At 39.7% G+C, this 22,662-nt stretch overlaps 1 protein-coding gene across 6 annotated transcripts in view; it reads left to right on the plus strand.

Moving 5' to 3' along the window:
* Nucleotides 1-22,662, plus strand: part of KDM4C (lysine demethylase 4C) — a 411,129-nt gene that overhangs the window by 354,516 nt on the left and 33,951 nt on the right. For all 6 annotated transcript variants that reach the window (XM_070375870.1, XM_070375869.1, XM_070375868.1 and 3 more), the window contains one exon: nucleotides 10,001-10,171. In XM_070375870.1, coding sequence (XP_070231971.1) covers nucleotides 10,001-10,171 — 171 coding nt within the window. The remainder of the gene's footprint in view (nucleotides 1-10,000; nucleotides 10,172-22,662) is intronic.

Raw genomic sequence — 22,662 nt, forward strand, 5'->3', positions numbered from 1 at the left:
TCTTGGGATCTGAGCCGTTTTTCACATGCAAATCAATACTTCTTCCCTTTCTAGGTAAAAGAGACGGTTTCTTGACCATTCCTTATCTGAAGCTGACTGTTTTCACCATGAGATTGCGTGCATCTCTCTGTCGTCTTCTCCCACACTGGGTGTAGTGGATCTGTGAAATTATAGAGTAGTATATGAAGGAACATAAGAGATTTCTTTTTCTACAATTTTTTTTCAATAGAATATTCTTTCAGTTTTTCTTTCAGCCATTCCTGGGCTGACCTGGCACTCAGAAGCTTTTTCTTGGGGCAGGAGGGAGGGAGAAAGGAAACCTAATTTCTTTGTGGGCATCGAATGTCATTGTGAGTTGTTTTTCATTGTGCTTGTCTCTCCTTGAGTGTTATGTAGGCCTTTTCGTCAGGTCTGTCCTCATTTTCTCATATATTTATCAAGAATTGGAAGAAAATTAAAAATTTGCAAACCCTTACATTAAACAACTTTTAACTGTATCTTAAAATTTGTTGTCTTGTATATTTATCATTTATTTGGAGAAAAGAAGAGCATCCTTAATAGATGCTAAGAAGCAGCTTTGGCTGAGGCTGCAGGAACCACAGAGGTTAGCATTAGATGTTGTTGGAGGGAACACAAGGGCTATAGGCAGGGGGCTGGGAAGGGAGGGTTGCTGCCCTGGAGCCTCTCAGTCCTTCCCCTCACCTTTCTGCCTCCACTGGAGCCCACACAGCACTCTTTCAAGCACAGTGCTGGGCACAGAGAGACATTTAATTAACCCTTGATAGACTGACAGATGGATATTAGCTTGCTTAATTAATAGTGGATGTTAAAGGCTTTGTGGATTTGTCTCCTTTGATTATAACATCCTTGAGCCCAAATGGCAGAATCTGCACTGCTCCTGCTGTGGTTGTGATGAGTGGTAGGAAGTTTTTGGCTGACTTCTCCACTGCTCCTCTGGCTCCTCCTGTGATTTTCAAGGAAGCTTAGGAAGCTTGCACATGTTCATTCTCAACCTCTCTCTACCTCTTTCTCTCTCTCCCTCCCTTTCTGTCTGATGCTCATGGAAGTAGTGTGCCTGTATAGAGTCAGAATTGACTATGCCACCCTGATTTTCTCTTGTGTTCAAGATGACTGTCATTTTTCGTTGAGAGCAGCATATCAAGGTAGATGAGGTAAATAAAATCAATAGTAGCTGATATTGGTATAATGCCTTTTATAGTTTATTGAACGCTGTCACTGGTAGTGCACTGTCTCTTTTGGTCCACACAGTAACCCTCTGTTGCGGGTTTTTCTAATTGTATCCATTCTACAGGTGATGAAATGGAACTTCACAGAGGTTCAACAGTCATTAAAGTTCCAGAACGTCCCTTTCTCCAAAGTCAAAGCACATGGTGCATCATTGAGATGGTGCTAATTTGGCTACACATTTCCAGTTTGAGATCGTGGCTTGAATTAGCTTACATGGCTTCATTATTTACCTAGGCTTCCTTCTTGGTGGCATAGAACAATTATTAAGCCCTTTAATTAATCTGTTTTGCTTTAGGTCACCTTGTTAAGAAAATCTTTCATCTCTTTTAGCTATTTTTAACCCAGTTACACACTGTAATTGAGATCCAAAAATCCTTATGGTAGGAGAACTGTGTAGGAATGCCCCATGTCCCTTGCTTCTCTATGTTGAAAACACCCCATCTGAGGTCATTTTTAAAAATTACAGTACCTTATAAATGAATGAATACTTTGATTTCTCCTAAATTATAATTCATTCAACATTGTTTATATATTTTAGGTTCTTTGCATTTTCACATGAAATTTAAACACACACATAGCCTGCTTTGAATGATTGAGAGTTTGTTGAATCTATAGTCCCCTCCCCAACCTCCCAGTTTTACAGTTAGACCCAAGAAGCCTGAAGAGCATCTGAAATCTAAAAGCCCAAGGCAGAGCTTCTGGCGCCAGGCATCCAGGGACTCACATACTCTCTAGCAGCTAATGAGATTGGAAATGAGTTAGCAAGAACTCACATCAGATTCCATCTCAGCGGTAAATGCTCCACCTCCAGCTCCATCAGTCCAACTGATGGGAAACTTTCCTTTCTGCTCTTTATAAAATATGTTACTGAAACTATTCAGAATGGAAAGCAGGTGTTGCCTGCCTGTTGAGAGTTTCCTACGTTAACACAGTGAAGCCTCTGAAGATGTTTCTCCCATCCCAGTCCCCTTCACTTAGCTCCTGAACAAGACTACCACCTCTGAGGTGAGCTAATGACTCAAATGGAAAATAATTCATGTTTTTTTTTCCCCCTCTGTTTCTTCCACAGCCTATTAGTTGTACTTCTACAGACGATAAACTGAATAAGGCCTTAAATCTGCTGGGAAACTGCTTACCACCATTTCCCACTGTATTATATGTTTGTACTTAAAAACCCATGAGGAATCAAGTACACGTGAACAAACAGACATATCGAAAATTAAATACTTGTGACATTTTTATGAGCCTGCATGTGCATTTGTGTTATAAGAGCAATTATTTCTTCATGAAGCTCCAGGGATTTAGGTTTTTCTGGGTTAAATATTTTTACCTAGCTCTTGTAATTTTACAGAAACTTTTCATTATTACAAGGCACATTTAGATTAGTGATTTTTGCTTTGTAAGTTTGGTGAAAGAATGATAGTTTGTATTAATTTATTACTTTGATAACTGTAGGACTTTTTATAAAATGGATACCTTGAAAAAATATAATAACATCTCACATGTTATTAATTCATAGAAATTAGGGAGTAATAATAAAGTTGAGAAGGTAAAAGGGTTATTGGATATACATGGAAATGTGCATTTTGGCCTGTTCATGGAATAAGTTGCTAAGCTTTTTCCTTCAGCTCTCCAGTCTTACTGATTGAATGATGGATGTACCTATGAGAGGTACCTAATTTTTTTGGATTTGCACCCTTTATTAACATCATTATACAGATGGAGGACAAACTCAGGGCTTTTCCTAAGATGACATCCCTGCCCGTGACTCATCTCATTACATGGATAGTGGGTGACCCTCCTTCAAGGTATGAATACACATCCGCCTTCCTAGATCCGATAAGAGAAGACTCTTCTTGCCAAGGAGAAATCTTCCTTCCTCTACCACACAGGACTCCTTGCCAAGCGATCACTGCAAAGGTCATATTTGAACTAACTCCTCTCTGTTCTCTGTCAGAAACTCACTGGGGAGAAATGATATTGACTATTGGAGAATACAGTATGTATTCCAATGTCAGTACTTAAGTTAGATTCCTGTTCCAGTTTAGGTCACCCCAAAATTACTCATTTTAGGGTCCATAACTTCAGTCTTCACAGAGATGTCTTCATGGAGTTTCATTTTACTGCTGTATCCACTTATTGACAGTTGTATTTATACAAGCAGCATATATAAACAACATTCTTGTTTTATAAGGCTGTTGTTAAAAGGTTGAGTGCTGAGCCTTTAAATAGATAAAATCCTTTGAACAGGTTAGTATCAAGAGAAATTTGTCTGTGAGAGCATGAGGGGAAAAATTGAAAATTTCTTTCTAAATTCTAGCTCCAATTTAACGATGCTATCAGTTTTGAGCATAGGCAGAGGTGGATTAGCAGTTTCTGTGACTCTGTCCACAATGGAAATCACATTACCTTTGGGGGAAAAATCTCAAAATATTACTTATGCTCATTGCATCTTTGAAATTAATAGTTGTTATTAGACATGCCACTAGGTCTTAGTATTTAATACATTGTTAAAGAAGTATATATATTATATCACAAATTTGTTTTTTCAGTATCATTTCAGTGTAATTTGGCGGGGGTGGGGGGTGGCTAATCTTGTGTTTTATTTTATGCATTTAAAAATATTATTCTGAGTAGGGATCCATAGGTTCACAAGTTACTGAGGGGGTCCATGGCAGCAAACACTCCATTCTCAGTGGCCTTCTGGGCACATGTATATATAGGGCCTCCTGGCCCCCTTAGGCCTGGTTCAGATGATTAGAAGGCTGTGGTGATAATTATTAAAGAAATACCATTGACTCTTTTTTTTTTCGTGTCCGACTCTTTTATTTTTTTTAACTTTACATAATTGTATTAGTTTTGCCAAATATCAAAATGAATCCGCCACAGGTATACATGTGTTCCCCATCCTGAACCTCTTGTATTCTTTTGGCCAAAGCAGGTTAAGTCAGAAGACTAGCTCAGATCTGAGGGTTGGGGAAGTAGACTCCAGCCTTTGGTGGGAGGAGCTGCAAAGTCACATTTCAGAGGATGTGTGCAAACAGGAAGGAGTAAAGGTTTGTGAGCATTTTTGCAATTTGTTGCAGTGTATATATGTGAGTGCATATGCAATTATATGTTCTGCATTTTTCATCTCCAGATAGGCTCCAAATCAAAGTTATTTATTTGACTCTGTGATTTTACTGGGGAGATTAAACAAAGTGTCTCAAATGGTATGTAGAACAGAAGAGGCAGTCAATAAATAAGTTAGAAAAGAACAGAGGAAATGTAACTTCTTTAGGCAACTGCTGGAATTCCTTTCCTGTCACTTCCTGCTTGGTTTTATTTCTCCTCTGATGGCTTTCCACGTGTGTTCCCCTGGTTGATGAGACCAACACATGCACTCGTGATGGGGGAGCACCTGGTTCTGGGCCCCACTTCAGCCTCTCACCAGCTTTGAGATCTTGGAAAAGTCACTCGACCTGTACCTCAGTGACTTCATCTATTTAATGAGAATTAACAACTACAGAGTTATTGCGAGAGTTTAATTAACTCTTGAGTATGGACATGTGTTGGTAACATATCTGTGTTTTTTGTCCTAGTGACTCTTTGATGCTTTTGTAGAATGTCTATAACAATTTCTTAGTTAACATTTTCTTCTCACATCCCTAGAATTTTGAACTGTTTCTATCTTTTTAAAAAGAGAGGTTGAGGGTTTTTTTTTCCCCCCAATTAAAGCACTGTTCATTTCTGCATAGTGTATGTTAAAGAAAATTTGACTTTAACAATCTTAGCCTGTGCAGTAGTCTTCAAACACCATAATCTGATGGAGCCCCTTGCATAATGTCCGTCTTCATCGATGAGAAATGACATTCTTAACATCAATAGATTCTTAGGCTTTTCTGACAGGAAGTAATTTTGAGTATGTATAATCAGTTATAGGATATGCTTGTCAATAAATTTTTCCTGCAAAAATAAATCAAGTCATATCAAAATAGCATTATGAAAAAAAATCTGTTTTCTTTAATACTTCCCATGAAATGGTCAGTCATGCTTGAGACTTATAAAATTTTTTATTTAGATGAAGGCAGTTTATTTAATTTGTGTGCTGGCCAGCTTTCCAGCTAGCCAATTTGCATAAATTTCATGTCCTAGCAGGAAAAAAAAAATAGTTGTCTAGAATCAACCTTTTCTCTGTCAAGTCTCTACCATTTTTCTTTACCCTTGATTGGCTTCTTCCACTTCCCAGACCCTGTGAATTTCACCATAAACCTTTATTACCACTCCTACCCACACACATGCCTAGCTACCCTAACAAAGAGGAACTTCTTCCTAAAAATCCCCTTTGTTTCTTTTTGCTCTTTTCTGGACAGTGAGTAATTAGAATCAATCTTCTCCCATTTAAAAAATATGTCTGTACCTGTCCTTGTAGATCATTTATTTAGTTTTTTTTTTTTCCTGTCTATTTATTTTTCCATTCATTCATTCATTGTTTATCTGGCAGCAACAGTGTTGCATGCCATGGATAAAAAGACAAATTGGTCCTGGCACTGACCCATGGATTTTTCCCTGTTACAGGAGGGATAGTCAGTGAAAGTGACATTTGACCAGAGCCTTAAGAGAGTTGTAAACAAAGGCTTTGAGAGTCTTGAGGGTGGAGGGAGGAGACCACATTATTTATGCCTTCCTTCCTAAGGACCATAGCCATGTGCCCCCTTTTGACAAGAATTAGAGGCATAAGAGGCTGAGGTGAAGAGCAGAGCAATGATGATTTAGAGCTGGATTGAGCCTTGTCATGAGAAACCGGGGTTCTGCACTGTCGTGCATGCCGGTTACTGGGGTACTGTAGAGAAGAGTGGTTTATTTACCTGGGGCTAGGGTCTCATATATAGTCTCTTCTTATAATGAAGCCACTTAACAGCTGCTGAGAACTAATTGCTTGTGAGTCTAGACATTTTATGTACTTCATATTATTTTGTAGCAGACCTTTAATGTAAGTATTACTGTTCCTTCTGCAGATGAGCAAACTGAGGCTGATAAAGGTTGTGTAACATCCCTATGATCACATAGTATGAAGCTGACCTTATAATTCAAATCTAAAACATTCTTTCCTTAGAGGGTGAGTTCCAATTTTAATAAAATATGCATGCACAAAGAACCAACATGAGAGTAAAATACACTACATGCCATTCTGACTATGAGTGTTTTTAAGGCCGTTTGACAAAGAGGGACGGCGTTTGAAAAAATACACTGCCAACATAAAGCCCCCTTTGGCCTTAATCCAGGTCACTCAGAGCCACTGTGTTGTGAACTTTGCCTCCTAGAGGCAGTTATACCAGTACAATTTTAGGAAGCATTCATAGGCTTAATTTCAGAGTTCCAGAATTCTACAAACTGTGGCTTCACTCAAATTTATTATTACATCTAAGTTGCTCTCTTACTTTGAAAGGTTAGATATATTTAAAATGGTTGGACAGAGGAATGAAGTAGGAAACTAGGGAGTTATTTTGGCATATGTTAGGTACTGTGGCCCAGCTGTTAAAGATTTCTACTTCAAACACAGTGTGTTTAAATCACTACAGGCTCCTTCCTCTTGTGCTTTGGCAAAACGTTTACACACCTAACTACACCTAAAGTCAGAGAAAAATTTTCCAGCCAACCTAGCAATCAGTAGGGAATGATTTCAAGGAAGAAAAATATCCTTTTATTTGGTTAGGCATGTGAGAAACTAGATGGCAGAGCTCACTCTGCAAAGAGGGGGCCTTTAGGAACACGTCTGGGAGAGTCAGCCTTCAGTCCCAGCCATGGACATCTTTGTCTGTAGTTCTGTGCTCCAGGCCCTCATTTCCCACCTGGAGATGCCCCTTCTCCCCTTGGAGTCACACGGACCTGGGTCATGTTTCTTCGGTACTAAAACCTCTCAGTGGCTCCCTTAGGCCCACAGGGTAATATCTGGACTCCTTAGAATGGTGTGAGAGCTGCCCTACTTCCCCCTGTCCCCCATAGCCTGACCTTTCAGCTGCAGGCCATTTCCAAACTTCTTTCTCCTGCTTCCCCTCCCATACAAGGCAGGATCTCTTGCAGTTCCCAGAACAGAGTGGGCCATTTCCTGCTTCTAGGCTTTTGCTAATGCCCTTACTGGTTCCCTAATTCTGCCTGTGAGTATGAAGACATGCTAGAATATCATCAGTCTTGAGTCATGCCACCTGTAAGATGACTTCACAGCACAACCTGTGTAGGCCTGTTCCGGGGAGTGGGAATCAAGTCTTAGTGGTTTTGGTTGGAGTCCAGAGCACCAGGGGAGGTGCTTGGTGTCCATTGCAGCATGACTGTTGAAGGAACCAGTGAGTCAGTGACTCTCTGGGCATTTCTTCTCTGGTTTCCAGAAGGAAAAGTTTAAGCATACCACTTTATCTGTTTCCTACAAGGTGTTTTAGCTTTTTTTGAAATTCAAGGAAAAAAGAAGTAAAGCCTCTAATTAAACCAAGATTCTGAATTGATACTTTATTTCCCAATGATGTTAAAAATATCCCTGCCAGAAGACACTGGGTTAATGAATCCTGGCTTTCTGTAGGTTATGGATGACATGTCAGACTACTGTTGGTATCTTGGGGATTATGAGACTGTGTCTTCTAGAGCCCATTTAGCAACGGTGCTGGGCCTTCCCAAGTGCTTGATTCAGGAACCCCCTAGTGAGTCAGAGCTTGTGGCATCAAGAGTCAAGTTGATGAATGAGACTTGGAGATAGGGAGTAAAAGGGACTGAGCAGACCTCCTTGTAAGATGGTGACTCCCCTCTGCACCTGGCAGGAATGAGGTTTGTGTAAGTTTCTAACAGGGGAGCAACAGCCTTATTCTGAAAAATAAATTGCAAACAAATAGAAAGCCCCAAATACAGCAAGCTAAAATGTCTGGAGTACTTCCCATGAGCCTCGCATTCTGCCAAGCACTTTCCCGAAACATTTATCCTGAAGTCTTCCACTTCATAGCATGGTATATACTCTGAGACCTAGTCCCTGGTTTTCCTTGGTTATATGTATGTGCACGTATACCTGTATGTATGGAAGTGTGTGTGTGTGTGTGTGTGGATATGTGTACGTGTGTGTATATATATTTATACACATCCATACATTTCTTTGCTCTGACTTCGGAAGGGGTCCAGAAGCAAAGATGCCTTTGTAGTAATCACACCTAAGCACCTGGATCTTATCCTCTAATATCACTGCCCACAAAAATGAACCACGTTCCTCTGGGAAATGCTAATTCCAGGGCTGAGGCAAAATGATCTTGAGACTCTTATGATGCCAGAAAGGAAGGAACTGCTAAAAAATAAAAGGACGTCTTAAGGGACATAGGAAACAGATTGAAGAGGCTTCTACTGGCCAAATCTGGGATAATCTGAGCACCGAAATAATTGATTATAGTATGAATTATAAACAGTTGTGAAGGAGGAGTTAATAATCCCATACTGATGACGGATGGATGTGGGGAGAGTAGGAGGTTTTTGCTTAATAACTGCCAGGTGCCAACCAGTAAATGTGGAGGGAGTACTGGAGCAGGAAAAGTCAGCATATCATCCCCATCATAGTAAAACTGGAGTAAGCAGGATTCATCAATGGATGCTAAATCTAAGCAGAAGTGTGGAGGAGCAGGATATCTGTGTGCTGTTTAAGGCTCTCCCACAGATTGTTTATTAGGTAGAAGGGAAAAGTAGTGATTACAAAGTGGAAAAATTGGACTGCTCTTTGACCGGGATCAAAGTTAATATCACCGTTGAAAGGCAGATAAACATCTGCCTCCAGATGTGGTTTCTTGAGAAGGTGACAGCGTTGTCTGTGTGGTATTCTGGCCAGGAATGTATATCAGACTCTAATCATGAGGAAACGTCAGCCAGATGCTCCGCTGGAAAAACAGGGGCAGGGAGAGCTGGATCCTTCAAAAGTATCATGATCATAAAAGACAAAGAAAGGCTGTGGAAATGTTCCAGGTTACAGCGGGTCAAAAGGACTTGGCAGCTAAATGCAGTACCTGACTCGAGACTGGATCCTGTACATAAAGAATGGGGGCACATAAAGATCATTATTCACTCAGTTGACAAAATTGGAATATTCGTCATCAATTAAACGGTGGTATCCATGTTAAATTTATTAAAGTTAGTAACTGTGCTGTGGTTATGTAAAGGAAAATCCTTGTATAAAATACACACTGATGTATTTAGGTATAAAAGCCCATGATTTATGGTTTGGGCATAAATGCATACACACATACAATTTTATATATATATATATATATACACACACACACACACTTTAATATACATATATAGAAGGAAATGGCAACCCATTCCAGTATTCTTGCCTGGAAAACTCCTTGAACAGAGGATCCTGTTGCGCTGCAGTCCATGGGGTCACAGAGTCGGACACAACTTACAAACTAAAACAACAACATACACACTTTAATATGTATAAAAATATATGTATATATACACACATGTAAGATAGAGAATGTGCAAAAACGTGGGAAATGGTAAAATGTTAAAAATAACAATAAATAACCATAGATGAATCTTGAGTAAAGGGTCAAAGAGTATGTTTATGTTTTTGTTTTCATATTCTTACAACTTTTAAGTTTGAAATTATCCCCCAATAAAAGGTCTAAAAGTTAAAAGTATATATCATGATCATACTAATGATTATCTTCTAAATAAATATTTCTTCTATTTTCTGTCCTCTCTTCTGTTTCTTTTCTCTCCTCTTTCTCTGCTCCATCCTTAGAAATCCAAGGCTGGTGAGAAGGGCATCTCTGTGGGGCAGACGGTCATCACAAAGCATCGGAACACCCGGTACTACAGCTGCAGGGTTATTGCCGTGACGGCGCAGACCTTCTATGAGGTCGTGTTTGATGACGGCTCCTTCAGCAGGGACACCTTCCCTGAGGATATTGTGGTGAGTAAGGCTCTGGGTGCCTGCTCCCCAGCTTGTTTTCTGTGTAACTAAACTAGCTGAACCTCTCAGGAATCTTTATCTTGGTTCTTGGTGTAGCTCATTTCATTTAATATTCAGTTCAGGTGTTCTCTTTCCCCACCACAATCCTTAGAAGTGTTGTTTTCTAGGCGGTTCCTTAGCCAGCATTATTCTAAATAGTAGGTGAATTTAGACTCATCTTCCCGGATTCTTTTAACTGAATGAGAAATGTATGTGGCCAGAAACAAAATGTGAATTCACCTGTTCTTATCTATTATAGAGTTTGTATATTTGAATTCCTTTATTACTTTTTTTTCTTTATGCTTGGCTGGAGAATATGGCTTTTATTAATCTGACCTGACAGTGACATCTGTAATCTGACAGAAACATCTGTGTATGTTTCATATGGGAATAACAAAAATCACACAAGCAAAAGGCTTTTATTGAGTTTCTTAACTGTGGTCTGAAAGGGGACCCATGCATGCCTGCCTGTCTGTCTCCTTCCTCTGTCCCCTCAGTGAACACCTTGGGTCTTGTTCAGAGGAACTCCGAATGTGTCTTAGGGACTTGATTTTTGGCAGGATGTTTCACAAGAAAAGCAGTTTCAGCAGAAGGTTTTTTGAAACTGAGACCAGGTTTAGTCTTCCAGCCATCTTGTTATCCCTTGTTTATTTACGCAAGTATCCATTTGAGGAGCCAGGCCTCAATAATGTAGTTGTAACTTCTGCTTTGTCCTCAGTCTGCCATCCTTTGCCCTTGTTTGTATTTGGAAAGATGTTACACTTTAAGAGTAATAAGTATGCATTTTGCATAACTGATAATTAAATGCAACCTTTTGAGATTGCTCATAAACATTTCCACAATTTTGGTCTCCTGGGGCAGAAGAAACATTGATTCAGTCAGCTCTTTGTTAAGCTTACTTCCCTATGCCTTTAAGAGGGACAAGTATGTAAACAAAAGTTACCTTATTTGAAAGATTTCAAAGCAAATAATTTAAAGAAATTAAACATCCCAGGACTTGATCCTACACCCTAAGGGTGAATTGTGGTTTTTTTTTTTGCAGAATTCTCCCTGGAGCTTTGCTGTACTGTTGCTCTTCATAAGCAGCAGCCGCTAGGTCACACGCTTGCCTTGCTAGCCTAGGCCCTCCCTTCAAGCGCGCAGTCCCCAGACACAGTATCTGCTGTGTACTAAGCATTGCACTGGGTGCTGGCAAAGATAGTGAAAAAGAAGGTGTGATTCCTTTTCAGTCTGGAGGGATGTGGGCTGGTAAATGGGTGCTTTCTGGACAGCACAATAAATGTATAGACAAGTCCGAAGCAACTTCCCACCTGCGGGGATCAGGACCCCACAGGGTCAGTAGGGCTGGCACTGATGGAGATGCAGCACGTCAGGTCTGCTTCAGGAGCTTGACACACGGGAGTCATTTCATCCTCACAGTCTTGCGTGCTAGTTAGTACTGTTTTCCACATTTGGCTGCTGAAAAAACTGAGTCACAAAGCAGTAAATAACTTTCTCACAGTGATACGCAGCTAGTGTCAGAAAGAGTGTTCAGTCCAGGAGTTTGGCTCCAGAGCCTCTGTTCTTAACCCCTGGGAAGAAAAAGGACTTTTAAAGTGGGAGAGGGTGAGAGAGATGCTGAAAACACACAGGCAACTCAAGCCCCTCGGTGCTTGTCAGACCTGCCCAGTTACACGCTTATCTCAGAATCTGCCTCCTTTTGTGCAGGCTGACAATATTGAGCTGGCCAAAGACAGAAAACTGCTGGGGAGCCTGCAGGGCATAGAACAAAAGAGTTGTGAGCACTCACCCCCAAACCTGAGCAAATAGTTAGGTCTTTATCCATGATAGTATGTAGTGAATCCTAAATTTCCTTTCACGTCATGAGCCTCCACACACCCAGTCAGTCGTGAGCTTTCTTGGGAAATCTTCAGCTTGTGCATTGGAAAAGAGTGGCTGTGATCCTGGGAGTGTTCTGAATCCACAAGTCTTTGCTTTGATACCTTTAGCCCCTATTCTCTGTGAACCCAGTCAAGTTTGGTTTGAAGTATTTGTGGGTGTTGTGAGAACAAAAATTTGTGAGGTAGTTCAGAAACACCTTGGCATTTAAATCAACAAGAATAAAAAAGCAGAAATTCTTTATAACTCGATGAGCTATTACTTAGCATACATGATAAGGGCTTGAGGTTTAGCAGGTGGGATGTGTGTGTACACGTGCGTGTCCCCAGCTCTAGCCTTGGAGGGAGTGGCAGTGCTCACAGCGGTATGAGTTAGCGTAGATTGGAACAGGGCTGCTGTATGAATTTGCATGAATGATAATTTTTTCAGGGAAAAAGCAACTCATCTTTGAGCAGGTCTTCTCTCTTTGATCTGGCCTTTCCTCCCTTGACAACTCCCCACCACCCTTTCCCATATGGTACATTTTTGGTTATCTGTTCCAGGCCTCTTAGACCAACCAAGTAGGAACATCTTAGTGATGCTGTAGTTTCAAGTTATACGCACTTTCTCATAACGTCACTGCCTGTTGGCTGCTGTGGCCTCTTCTGCTTTGTTCTCTGAGTGCTGAAAGAGACATCCCCAGATGTCTTTATTTGGTTGCTCCATAGGGAAGGTTTTATTTTTCCTTATAATATGGTATTAGAGTTCTCTGGAGAAACAGACCCTTAAATAAGAGGCTTGTGTGTATTTAATATATTACAAGTAAGTATATGTAATATATATGATGTCTGATAAGGGTATTGGCTCATTTGATTATGGAAGCCAAGAAGTCCCAGGATCTGTAGTCAGCAGACTGGAGACAGGAGAGGCTCAAGACCCAGGAAGAGCATCAAGTCCAAAGTCAGGAGAAAGCTGAGTCCCAGCTCAGAGCCAGTCAGGCAGGAGGAATTCCCCCTTATTTGCAAAAGGGTCAGCCTTTTTGTTCTCTGACTGGATGGGTCCTAGGGAGGATCGTCTGCTTTGTCTGTCAATTCAGTCACTAAAGTCATCCAGTAACATCCTCAGAGACTCACCTAGAATAATGTTTGACCAAATACCAAACATGTGGGCACCCATGGGCCCTGCCAAGTCGATGCATAAAATTAAACATCACAAATACGTTGTCCTGGGGTGTTTCAGGAGGTGTCCTTGTGTTGCCGGAAGCTCTGAGTCGGAGGCAGATTGTGACTTCCTTTTCTGTGAGGCAGCCACATGTTTGGCTGGTTTGCAGAACTCTGCAGACCAACTCCACTAGCTATGTGCTCTGTCCTGGTCATCATCCAGACTCCCAAAAGACAATGTCATGGATTTTCTGAAGCAAGCTTTTTAAATTTAAAGGATTTCTGGGGATTGTTCGGGGTCTGTGTTTCCCACTTACATTAATGAAAGCTGCCTGATTAAATGCCCTTATTGTATGTCAACTAGACTTCAGTTTGCTATGGGGAATTTGATGTTATATTTCAAAACATAATGTGTATAATGCAGTATGTTGTAAATATATTCACATATTAATTATTATTCCCATATATGATATTATGTAAAATGTTTATATCACCATTTTTCAGCCCGTGTGGATCAATTCTTATGATCATCCCACTTCCACTTTTGCTATCCATCGACATCAGAGCTGTCTTCTGGGAGGTGGGAATCCTGCTTGGTACCCTAATGTGGAGATAATCAGGAGATAAGAAAAATGTGACGAGCTTTGTTTCTGTCTCAGCATCTTGCAGATCATGGCAGAGTAGTTATTTGGGTGGAAACATAGTCCATATTCCTCAGAGAAACGTCGTTTTTTATACCTGTGCCACCTGAAACTGGGGATAGAAAATGATTTTCTCTTCTGTTTGTCTGAAAGCTCTCTAATCTGCCCAATGTGCTTATCGAGCTTGAGTGCCACTGGGAAGGCCCTTTCATCAAATGCAACTCAATGTCAGTGTGACTGGCTAGTGAAGAACTAGACTGTCTAACCTGTGGGTACTTGCCAGCTAGAACTGCCATAAAGGTAAAACACAATTTCAGTTTCTTAACTATAAAAATAAAATCTAGAACAACAAGTTTAATTATCCCGAAGTGTTTATTTACATATAAATACAGGGAGGCCTGGAGTGCTGCAATTCATGGGGTCCGCAAAGAGTCAGACATGACTGAGCGTCTGAACTGAACTGAACTGATAGTCCTTTATGAAGCCTGATGCTTTAGTAAAGAAATACATTCCCTTATTTTTTGAATCACTTTATCATCCCTCCAGAAGAGAAACATTTAATGCAGGCTGGTCTATTCATGTTTGAAAATAAATTTACTGTGCATTAAAATACCTTTGTTAGGGTTATGTGACTAGAAGGGAGTGTTTGAAACTGTAGGGAGAAACATTCTTTGAACTACCTGAAAATTTCTTTCCAGACTTAGGTGCTTTATTTCTGTGTTAGCCAGAAAAATGTCCCAAATATTTTGTCTCAACAGTACACCTGCAGAATGTGTGTATCAGTCCCGTTAAACTCAGCATGCAATCTGTAGCTGTCAGGGGAAGTAATAAAAGATGTATTGCTACATGCCTCCATCTGTCAGTCTATGAAATTGCAACACACTTCCTGATGAATTTTTTTTGTCTCCTACTATTTTGATGGGAACGAAAGTTGCCCACGGAAGAGAATTCAATGAGCAAGGCGATTCCAGGGTCCCCTGTTCACCTTTGCTAAAACTTGGGATCCTCTGGCATGCCCATGATGACACTAGAATGATGGCTGCTTCCTTTCGTCTGCACTTGGAACTCATTCCAGGGGAGGAGGATGGTGCAGTGTGATCTGGATGGTTTTAGGACCAGCACTTAACATTCACCACTTGGCTTGAGAAGAGAAACAGGACCATTTAGAAATTTGACAGCAAGAGTCCATCACTGAAATTTCCATGAGGACTTGCTACATTTTTCAGCATCCGTTGAAATGTGAAAAAAGTACAAGAACTATACTCTTCGAGATACGAGGGATGGATTGTCATGGCCTTTAGTTTCTGTGGGCTGTACAGTGGAAACCAAAATTCTTAAGCTATTTTTTTTCTCAGTTATAGACAAGTTGCTCAAACTTTCAAGCCTCAGTTTTTTTGTTTCCCCACTAAAAAGGGAATAATTTATACCTTCTGAGATTATTGAAAGGACTAAATGAGCTAAATGTCTTTTTCCTCTCCCATCTAGTTTATGCTGCCCTTTTCTGGTCTTGATCAAATTTGGTTAAAAGATGTATACTTAGAACTTTGTTCCAACTTATTAGGTCATAAGTGTCTGTATAGGTGAGAGTTCAGCTTATTTTTTCCACTTGTAAAGCAGTCCTGGTGTCTTTAGACTTTATAATAAAGAACCTAATTCTTGCATTTATGCATGTATTTTTCAGCATGTTCAAAGTGCTATTAATATTTATTGGCTTTTCATGACAAACCTTGCTCTAGAGTAAGTTTGTGCTCAGTTCATAGATGTGATACTTGCCAGGTTACAAAACCCTTTTGATTTGTGTGAGCTCCCCAAACTAGGGGTGACAAGAGTCAGGTCCAGAATGCAGGCTGGTCCCCTGCATGCCACTGTTTGTTGCCTCCATGCTCTCTGTGACTTAGCATTGCTGTCGTAGAAGACCCTGTACCTAACTGCTCAGGGTTCAGCATCCCAAGTCCCCACTTGGCAAGTGTAGGTGTAGGGGTAACTCTGGATGCTCAGGAGGCAAAGGAATATGTTGGGGTGGGGGAGTGAGAAGCTAAGGAAAAAGTTTTCCTGAAAACTCTGCTATAGGGTCCTGGGAAGTGTTTATTTCCTATTGGCACATAGATTTTAAAGTAACCTGGATTTTTAAGTTAGGTGAAAGGCATACCCCACCCCAGACCATCTGTGTTATGTGTGCTCCAGACTAATTGTCACCCACCAGTCCTAGTTCTTCTAGAATGAATGGAAATTTGCCAGAAAAGGCTCCAGGGACTTTTATTGGTTTGGATTCTATAGGTGTGGCCCATGGGGCATTTAACTGCTCGAGAGGGATACCCTTGCTTCTCTTTCCTGGCTGTAGAGTTGAGAGTCTGCCAAGTTCCTATTGATTTTTATATCCTTGCCTTTTATACATGTAAAAAAAATCTGTTATTACCTTGATTTTAATCAACAGTTTAAAACTTACTTTTTTTAAGCCTTCAAATTCAGCTTACAAATTATCTTATTTATGCATATAATGATTTTTTATATAAACATTTAGAACAAAGTCATTTGTTTCTTGATTAATATTTTATAATGTATAAATGAACTGATCAAATTCTTACCACTTTACATTTAAGTAATCAAATTTCCTTGTACATCTTGACAATGTTTATAGATTTAATATATAAAGTTCTCACAAATGTTATAATTTTTTAAAATCACTCAATGCCCATAATGCTGATAAATCTAACATTAATTTAGTAGTTCAAATTCTATTTCAAAAAGCAAACAACATACAGCAGTACAATATTTACAAAACATTTTACTGTGCCTTTATATAAATACAATTTACATTGGGTAATCTATTAAATATAATATGTATTTAAATACATTTTAATTGATATATAAGTAAATAGAATTCTCTACCCACCAAGAGGGAATAATATTAGTATATTGGCTAGAAGTTGACTAAGAAAAACTAAAGAACCTCAAGGCCATTCAGAGGCATAGAGTCTGGTTATATCTTTGAAGACTAAACCTGCAGTTGCTGGCTGGGGCTTCTAAGTAAGTTCAGCTTTCATCTGATTCTTCAACTCTAAATTGTGTGCTCTTCACTGAGGCTCTGATTAGTTTCATAAGTTTCATGAACTGTCTCAAGTTGGTGAAGGTGGGTACTTAGCAATCCCTAGAATTTTATTCTGTTGTGTAATTCTTGGGTGGCTTTTTGCCTTAAAGCCAGGGCATACTAATGAAATGTTGAAGTCCTTATTTGTGCTGGACTCCCTTTGTCTTTGATAAATTGTATGCATCTCTACCCTTGATTCTGTAGCCATCATACTGACAGTGTCCACTTAGCACCGGTGAACCTCTGAAGAAAAGCATGTCATTGCCCTGATACTCCACTCAAGAGATTGACAAGGTGTCTTCAGGGCAACTAGTTAATTATATTTTTCTTCAAATACATACCTCCTTCACTTGGTGGTATTTCTCTTTTGGCAATATCTCAAGGTGACTGGTTTGAAGAACTTCTCCCCAGGAGACAATTTTTGGTGTTTCTTTCCCATCCTTGTCTTTCCAAGGGAACTTAAAGGTATATAGCATCTCATCTTCACTCTAACAAAATCACAATAACTACCTTGAACTTGAGGGCACTGTTATTAATTTCCAGGACTTTATCATCTCTTCTCAATGGGCTTCCCAGGTCGTGCTAGTGGTAAAGAACCCTCCTGCCAGTACAGGAGACATGAGAAACACAGAGTCAATCCCTGGGTCGGGAAGATCTCCTGAAGAAGGAAATGGCAACCCACTCCAGTATTCTTGCCTGGAGAATCCCATGGACAGAGGAGCCTGGCTGGCTACAGTCCATAGGGTTACAAAGAGTTGGACACAACTGAAGCAATTTAGCACATCACATCTCAATTCAGGGTTTAACCCCAAGGGTGGCATGATCCAAATCTATCCATGTTTGGGAATATCCAATCATATCATTCTTTTTGACCTATATATTCAGTGCTATTTTAGGTACCATAGGGGATTCAGGATGTATAAGCATAGGTGAAGAAGTGATTCTGGGTATTTTGGAGGCAAAATAAAGTACCCAAGTGGGTTTGAAACACTAAAAAAAAATTGTTATCAGAAACATTCTATACCATGGGATTCTGGGAAGCTCATGGATTTTTTCAAGTTTTTAAAAAATTTTATTGAAGTATAGGTGACTTAAAATGTGGTATTGATTCCTGCTGTACAGCAAAATGATTCAATAGATAGATAGACAGACACATAGATATACATTCTTTTATATACGTTTTCCATTACTGTTTATCACAGGATACAGTTCCCTGTGATATACAATAGGACCTTGTTGTTTATCCATTCTATTTATAATAGTTTGCGTCTGCTAATCCCTAACTTCCAATCCATCTGTTCCACACTTGCTTCCCTCTTAGCAACCGTAAGTCTATTCTCTATTTCTTCAAGTCCATTTCTATTGTATAAATAAGTTAATTTGTGTCATATTTTAGATTCCTCATATGCTTGATATCAAATGGCATTTGTCTTTCTTTCTGACTTAACTTCACTTAGTATAATAATCTCTGGGTTCATCCATGTTGCTACAAGTGGCATTATTTCCTTCTTTTTTATGGCTGAGTAGTGTTGAATTATATGTATATTGCATCTTCTTTTTCCATTCATCTATTAATGTACATTTAGATTATTTCCATGCCTTGACTAATAATAGTGCTGCTATGAACATAGGGGTGTATGCATCTTTTTGAATTATAGTTTTGTTTTTTCAGTTTTTAGAGGAATTTCCATACTGTTTTCCATAGTGACTTCACCAGTTTACACTCCCACCAACAGCATAGGAGGGTTCCCTTTTTTCTATACTCTCTCCAACATTTGTTATTTGTAGATTTTTAAATGATGGCCCTTCTGACTGCTATGAAGTGATACCTTGTTATAGTTTAGATTTGCATTTCTCTACTTACTAGCAAAGATGAGCATCTTTTCATGTGCCTATAGGCCACCTGATGTTGTCTTTGGAGAAATGTCTATTTAGATCTTATGCACATTTTTTGATTGAGTTGTTTCTTTTTTTGATATTAAATTGTATAAGCTGTTTGTATATTTTGGAAATTAAGCCTTGTTGGTCATATCATTTACAGATTTTTCTCCCAGTCCGTAGGTTGTTTTTTCATTTTTATTATAGTTTCCTTTGTCATGCAAAAGCTAATAAGTTTGATTGTGTCCCATTAGTTTATTTTTTCTTTTATTTTTGTTGCCTTGGGAGACAGGCCTAAAAAAACATTGCTTTGATTTATGTCAGAGAATGTTTTGCCTGTGTTCCCTTCTGGGATTTTTATGGTGTCCTCTTTTATATTTAAGTCTTTAAGCCATTTTGAGCTTGTTTTTGTGTATGATGTGAAGGTGTGTTCTCATTTCATTGATTCACATGGGACTCTGCAACTTATGACTCCATGCACTGTAGCCCACCAGGCTCCTTTATCCCTGGAATTTTCCAGTCAAGAGTACTGGAATGGGTTGCCATTTCCTGCTCCAGGGGATATTCCTGACCTAGGGATCAAACCTGCATCTTTTGAATCTCCAGCATTGACAGGCAGGGTCTTTACCAGCTGAGCCCCCAGGAGAGCCCTAACTTACCCAACACCACTTGCTAAAGAGACTATCTTTTGTTGATTGTATATTCTTGCCTCCTTTGTCAAAAATTAATTGATTATAGATGTTTGGGTTTATTTCTGGGCTCTCTGATCTTTTCCACTGATCCATATGTCCGTTTATGTGCCAATACCCCACTGTTGATTACTGTAGCTTTGTAGTAATCTCTGAAGTTTGGGACGGTTATGCCTCTTGCTTTCTTTTTCCTCAAGATTTCTTTGACAATTCTAGGTCTTTTATGGTTCCCTATGAGTCAGTCTCAAAAATGACAGTATGATCTCTGTTCATTTCCAAGGCAAACCATTCAGTATCATGGTAATCCAAGTTTATGCTCTGACCCGTAATGCTGAAGAAGCTGAAGTTGAACAGTTCTATGAAGACCTACATGACCTTTTATAACTAACACCCAAAAAAGATGTCCTTTTCATTATAGGAGACTGGAATGCAAAAGTAGGAAGTCAAGAAATACCTGGAGTAATAGGCAAATTTGGTCTTGGAGTACAGAATAAAGCAGGGTAAAGGCTAATAGAGTTTTGCCAAGAGAACACACTGGTCATAGAGCAAACACCCTCTATCAACAACACAAGAGAAGACTCTACACATGGACATCACCAGATGATCAACACCGAAATCAGATTGATTATATTCTTTGCAGCCAAAGATGGAGAAGCTCTATACAGTCAGCAAAAACAAGACCAGGAGCTGACTGTGGCTCAGATCATGAACTCCTTATTGCCAAATTCAGACTTAAATTGAAGAAAGTAGGGAAAACCACTAGACCATTCAGGTATGACCTAAATCAAATCCCTTATGATTATACAGTGGAAGTGAGAAATAGATTCAAGGGATTTGATCTGATAGACAGAGTGTCTGATGAACTATGGACGGAGGTTCATGACATTGTACAGGAGACAGGGATCAACACCAGCCCCAAGAAAAAGAAATGCAAAAAAGCAAAATGGCTGTCTGAGGAGGCCTTACAAATGGCTGTGAAAAGAAGAGAAGCGAAAAGCAAAGGAGAAAAGGAAAGAGATACCCATTTGAATGCATAGTTCCAAAGAATAGCCAGGAGAGATAAGAAGGCCTTCCTCAGTGATCAATGCAAAGAAATAGAGGAAAACAATAAATAGGAAAAACTAGAGATCTCTTCAAGAAAATCAGAGATACCAAGGGAACATTTCATGCAAAGATGGGCTCAATAAAGGACAGAAGTGGTATGGACCTAACAGAAGCGGAAGATACTAAGAAGAGGTGGCAAGAATACACAGAAGAAGTATACAAAAAAGATCTTCACAACCCAAATAATCACGATGGCATGATCACTCACCTAGAGCCAGACATCCTGGAGGGCAAAGTCAAGTGGGCCGTAGGAAGTATCACTATGAACAAAGCTAGTGGAGGTGATGGAATTCCAGTTGAGCTATTTCAAACCCTAAAAGATGATGCTGTGAAAGTGCTGCACTCAATATGCCAGCAAATTTGGAAAACTCAGCAGTGGCCATAGGACTGGAAAAGGTCAGTTTAAATTCCAATCCCAAAGAAAGGCAATGCCAAAGAATGCTCAAACTACCACACAATTGCACTCATCTCACACGCAAGTAAAGTAATGCTCAAAATTCTCCAAGCCAGGCTTCAGCAATACGTGAACTGTGAACTTCCAGATGTTCAAGCTGGTTTTAGAAAAGGCAGAGGAACCAGAGATCAAATGCCCAACATTCGCTGGATCATCAAAAAGCAAGAGAGTTCCAGAAAAACATGTATTTCTTCTTTATTGACTATGCCAAAGCCTTTGACTGTGTGGATCACAATAAACTGTGGAAAATTCTGAAAGAGATGGGAATACCAGACCACCTGACCTGCCTCTTGAGAAACCTGTATGCAGGTCAGGAAGCAACAGTTAGAACTGGACATGGAACAATAGACTGGTTCCAAATAGGAAAAGGAGTACGTCAAGCCTGTATATTGTCACCCTGCTTATTTACCTTATATGCAGAGTACATCATGAGAAATGCTGGGCTGGAGGAAGCACAAGCTAGAATCAAGATTGCCGGGAGAAATATCAATAACCTCAGATATGCAGATGACACCACCCTTATGGCAGAAAGTGAAGAAGAACTAAAGAGCCTCTTGATGAAAGTGAAAGAGGAGAGTGAAAAGTTGGCTTAAAGCTCAACATTCAGAAAACTAAGATCATGGCATCTGGTCCCATCACTTCATGGCAAATAGATGGGGAAACAGTGGCTGACACTTTTGGGCTCCAAAATCACTGCAGATGGTGATTGCAGCCATGAAATTAAAGGACGCTTACTCCTTGGAAGGAAAGGTATGACCAACCTGTAGACAGCATATTAAAAAGCAGAGATATTACTTTGTCCACAAAGATCTGTCTAGTCAAGGCTATGGTTTTCCCAGTAGGTCATGTATAGATGTGAGAGTTGGGCTATATAGAAAGCTGAGTGCTGAAGAATTGATGCTTTTGAACTGTGGTGTTGGAAAAGACTTGAGAGACCCTTGGACTGCAAGGAGATCTAACTAGTCCATCCTAAAGGAAATCAGTCCTGGGTGTGTATTGGAAGGACTGATGTTGAAGCTGAAACGCCAGTACTGTGGCTACCTGATGTAAAGAGCTGACTCATTTGAAAAGACCCTGATGTTGGGAAGGATTGAAGGCAGGAGAAGGGGACGACAGAGGATGAGATGGTTAGATGGCATCACCGACTCAATGAACATGAGTTTGAGTGAACTCTGTGAGTTGGGGATAGACAGGGAGGCCTGGCGTTCTGCGGTTCATGGAGTCACAAAGAGTCGGACACGAGGAGTGACTGAACTTAAACTTATAAGTTAACATTTTTTTTTCTAGTTCTGTGAAAAATATGGATAATTTGATAGGGATTGCATGAACTCTGCATTGCTTTGGGTAGCATGACCATTTTAACAATATTATTTCTTCCAATCCAAGAGCATAGGATATCTTTTCATTGTTTGGAATCATCTTCAGTTTCTGTTATTAATATTTTGTAGTTCTCAGTATATGTCTTTCATCTCCTTAATCAAGTTTATTCCTAAGTATTTCAGTTTTTTTGGATGTTGTTTTTAAAGGGATTTTTTAAATCATTCCCTTTCTGATATTTCATTGTTAAAGAAATGCAACTGA

The sequence above is a fragment of the Bos mutus genome, chromosome 8 (genome assembly GCF_027580195.1).
Source record: "Bos mutus isolate GX-2022 chromosome 8, NWIPB_WYAK_1.1, whole genome shotgun sequence".
In the NCBI taxonomy this organism is placed as follows: domain Eukaryota; kingdom Metazoa; phylum Chordata; class Mammalia; order Artiodactyla; family Bovidae; genus Bos; species Bos mutus.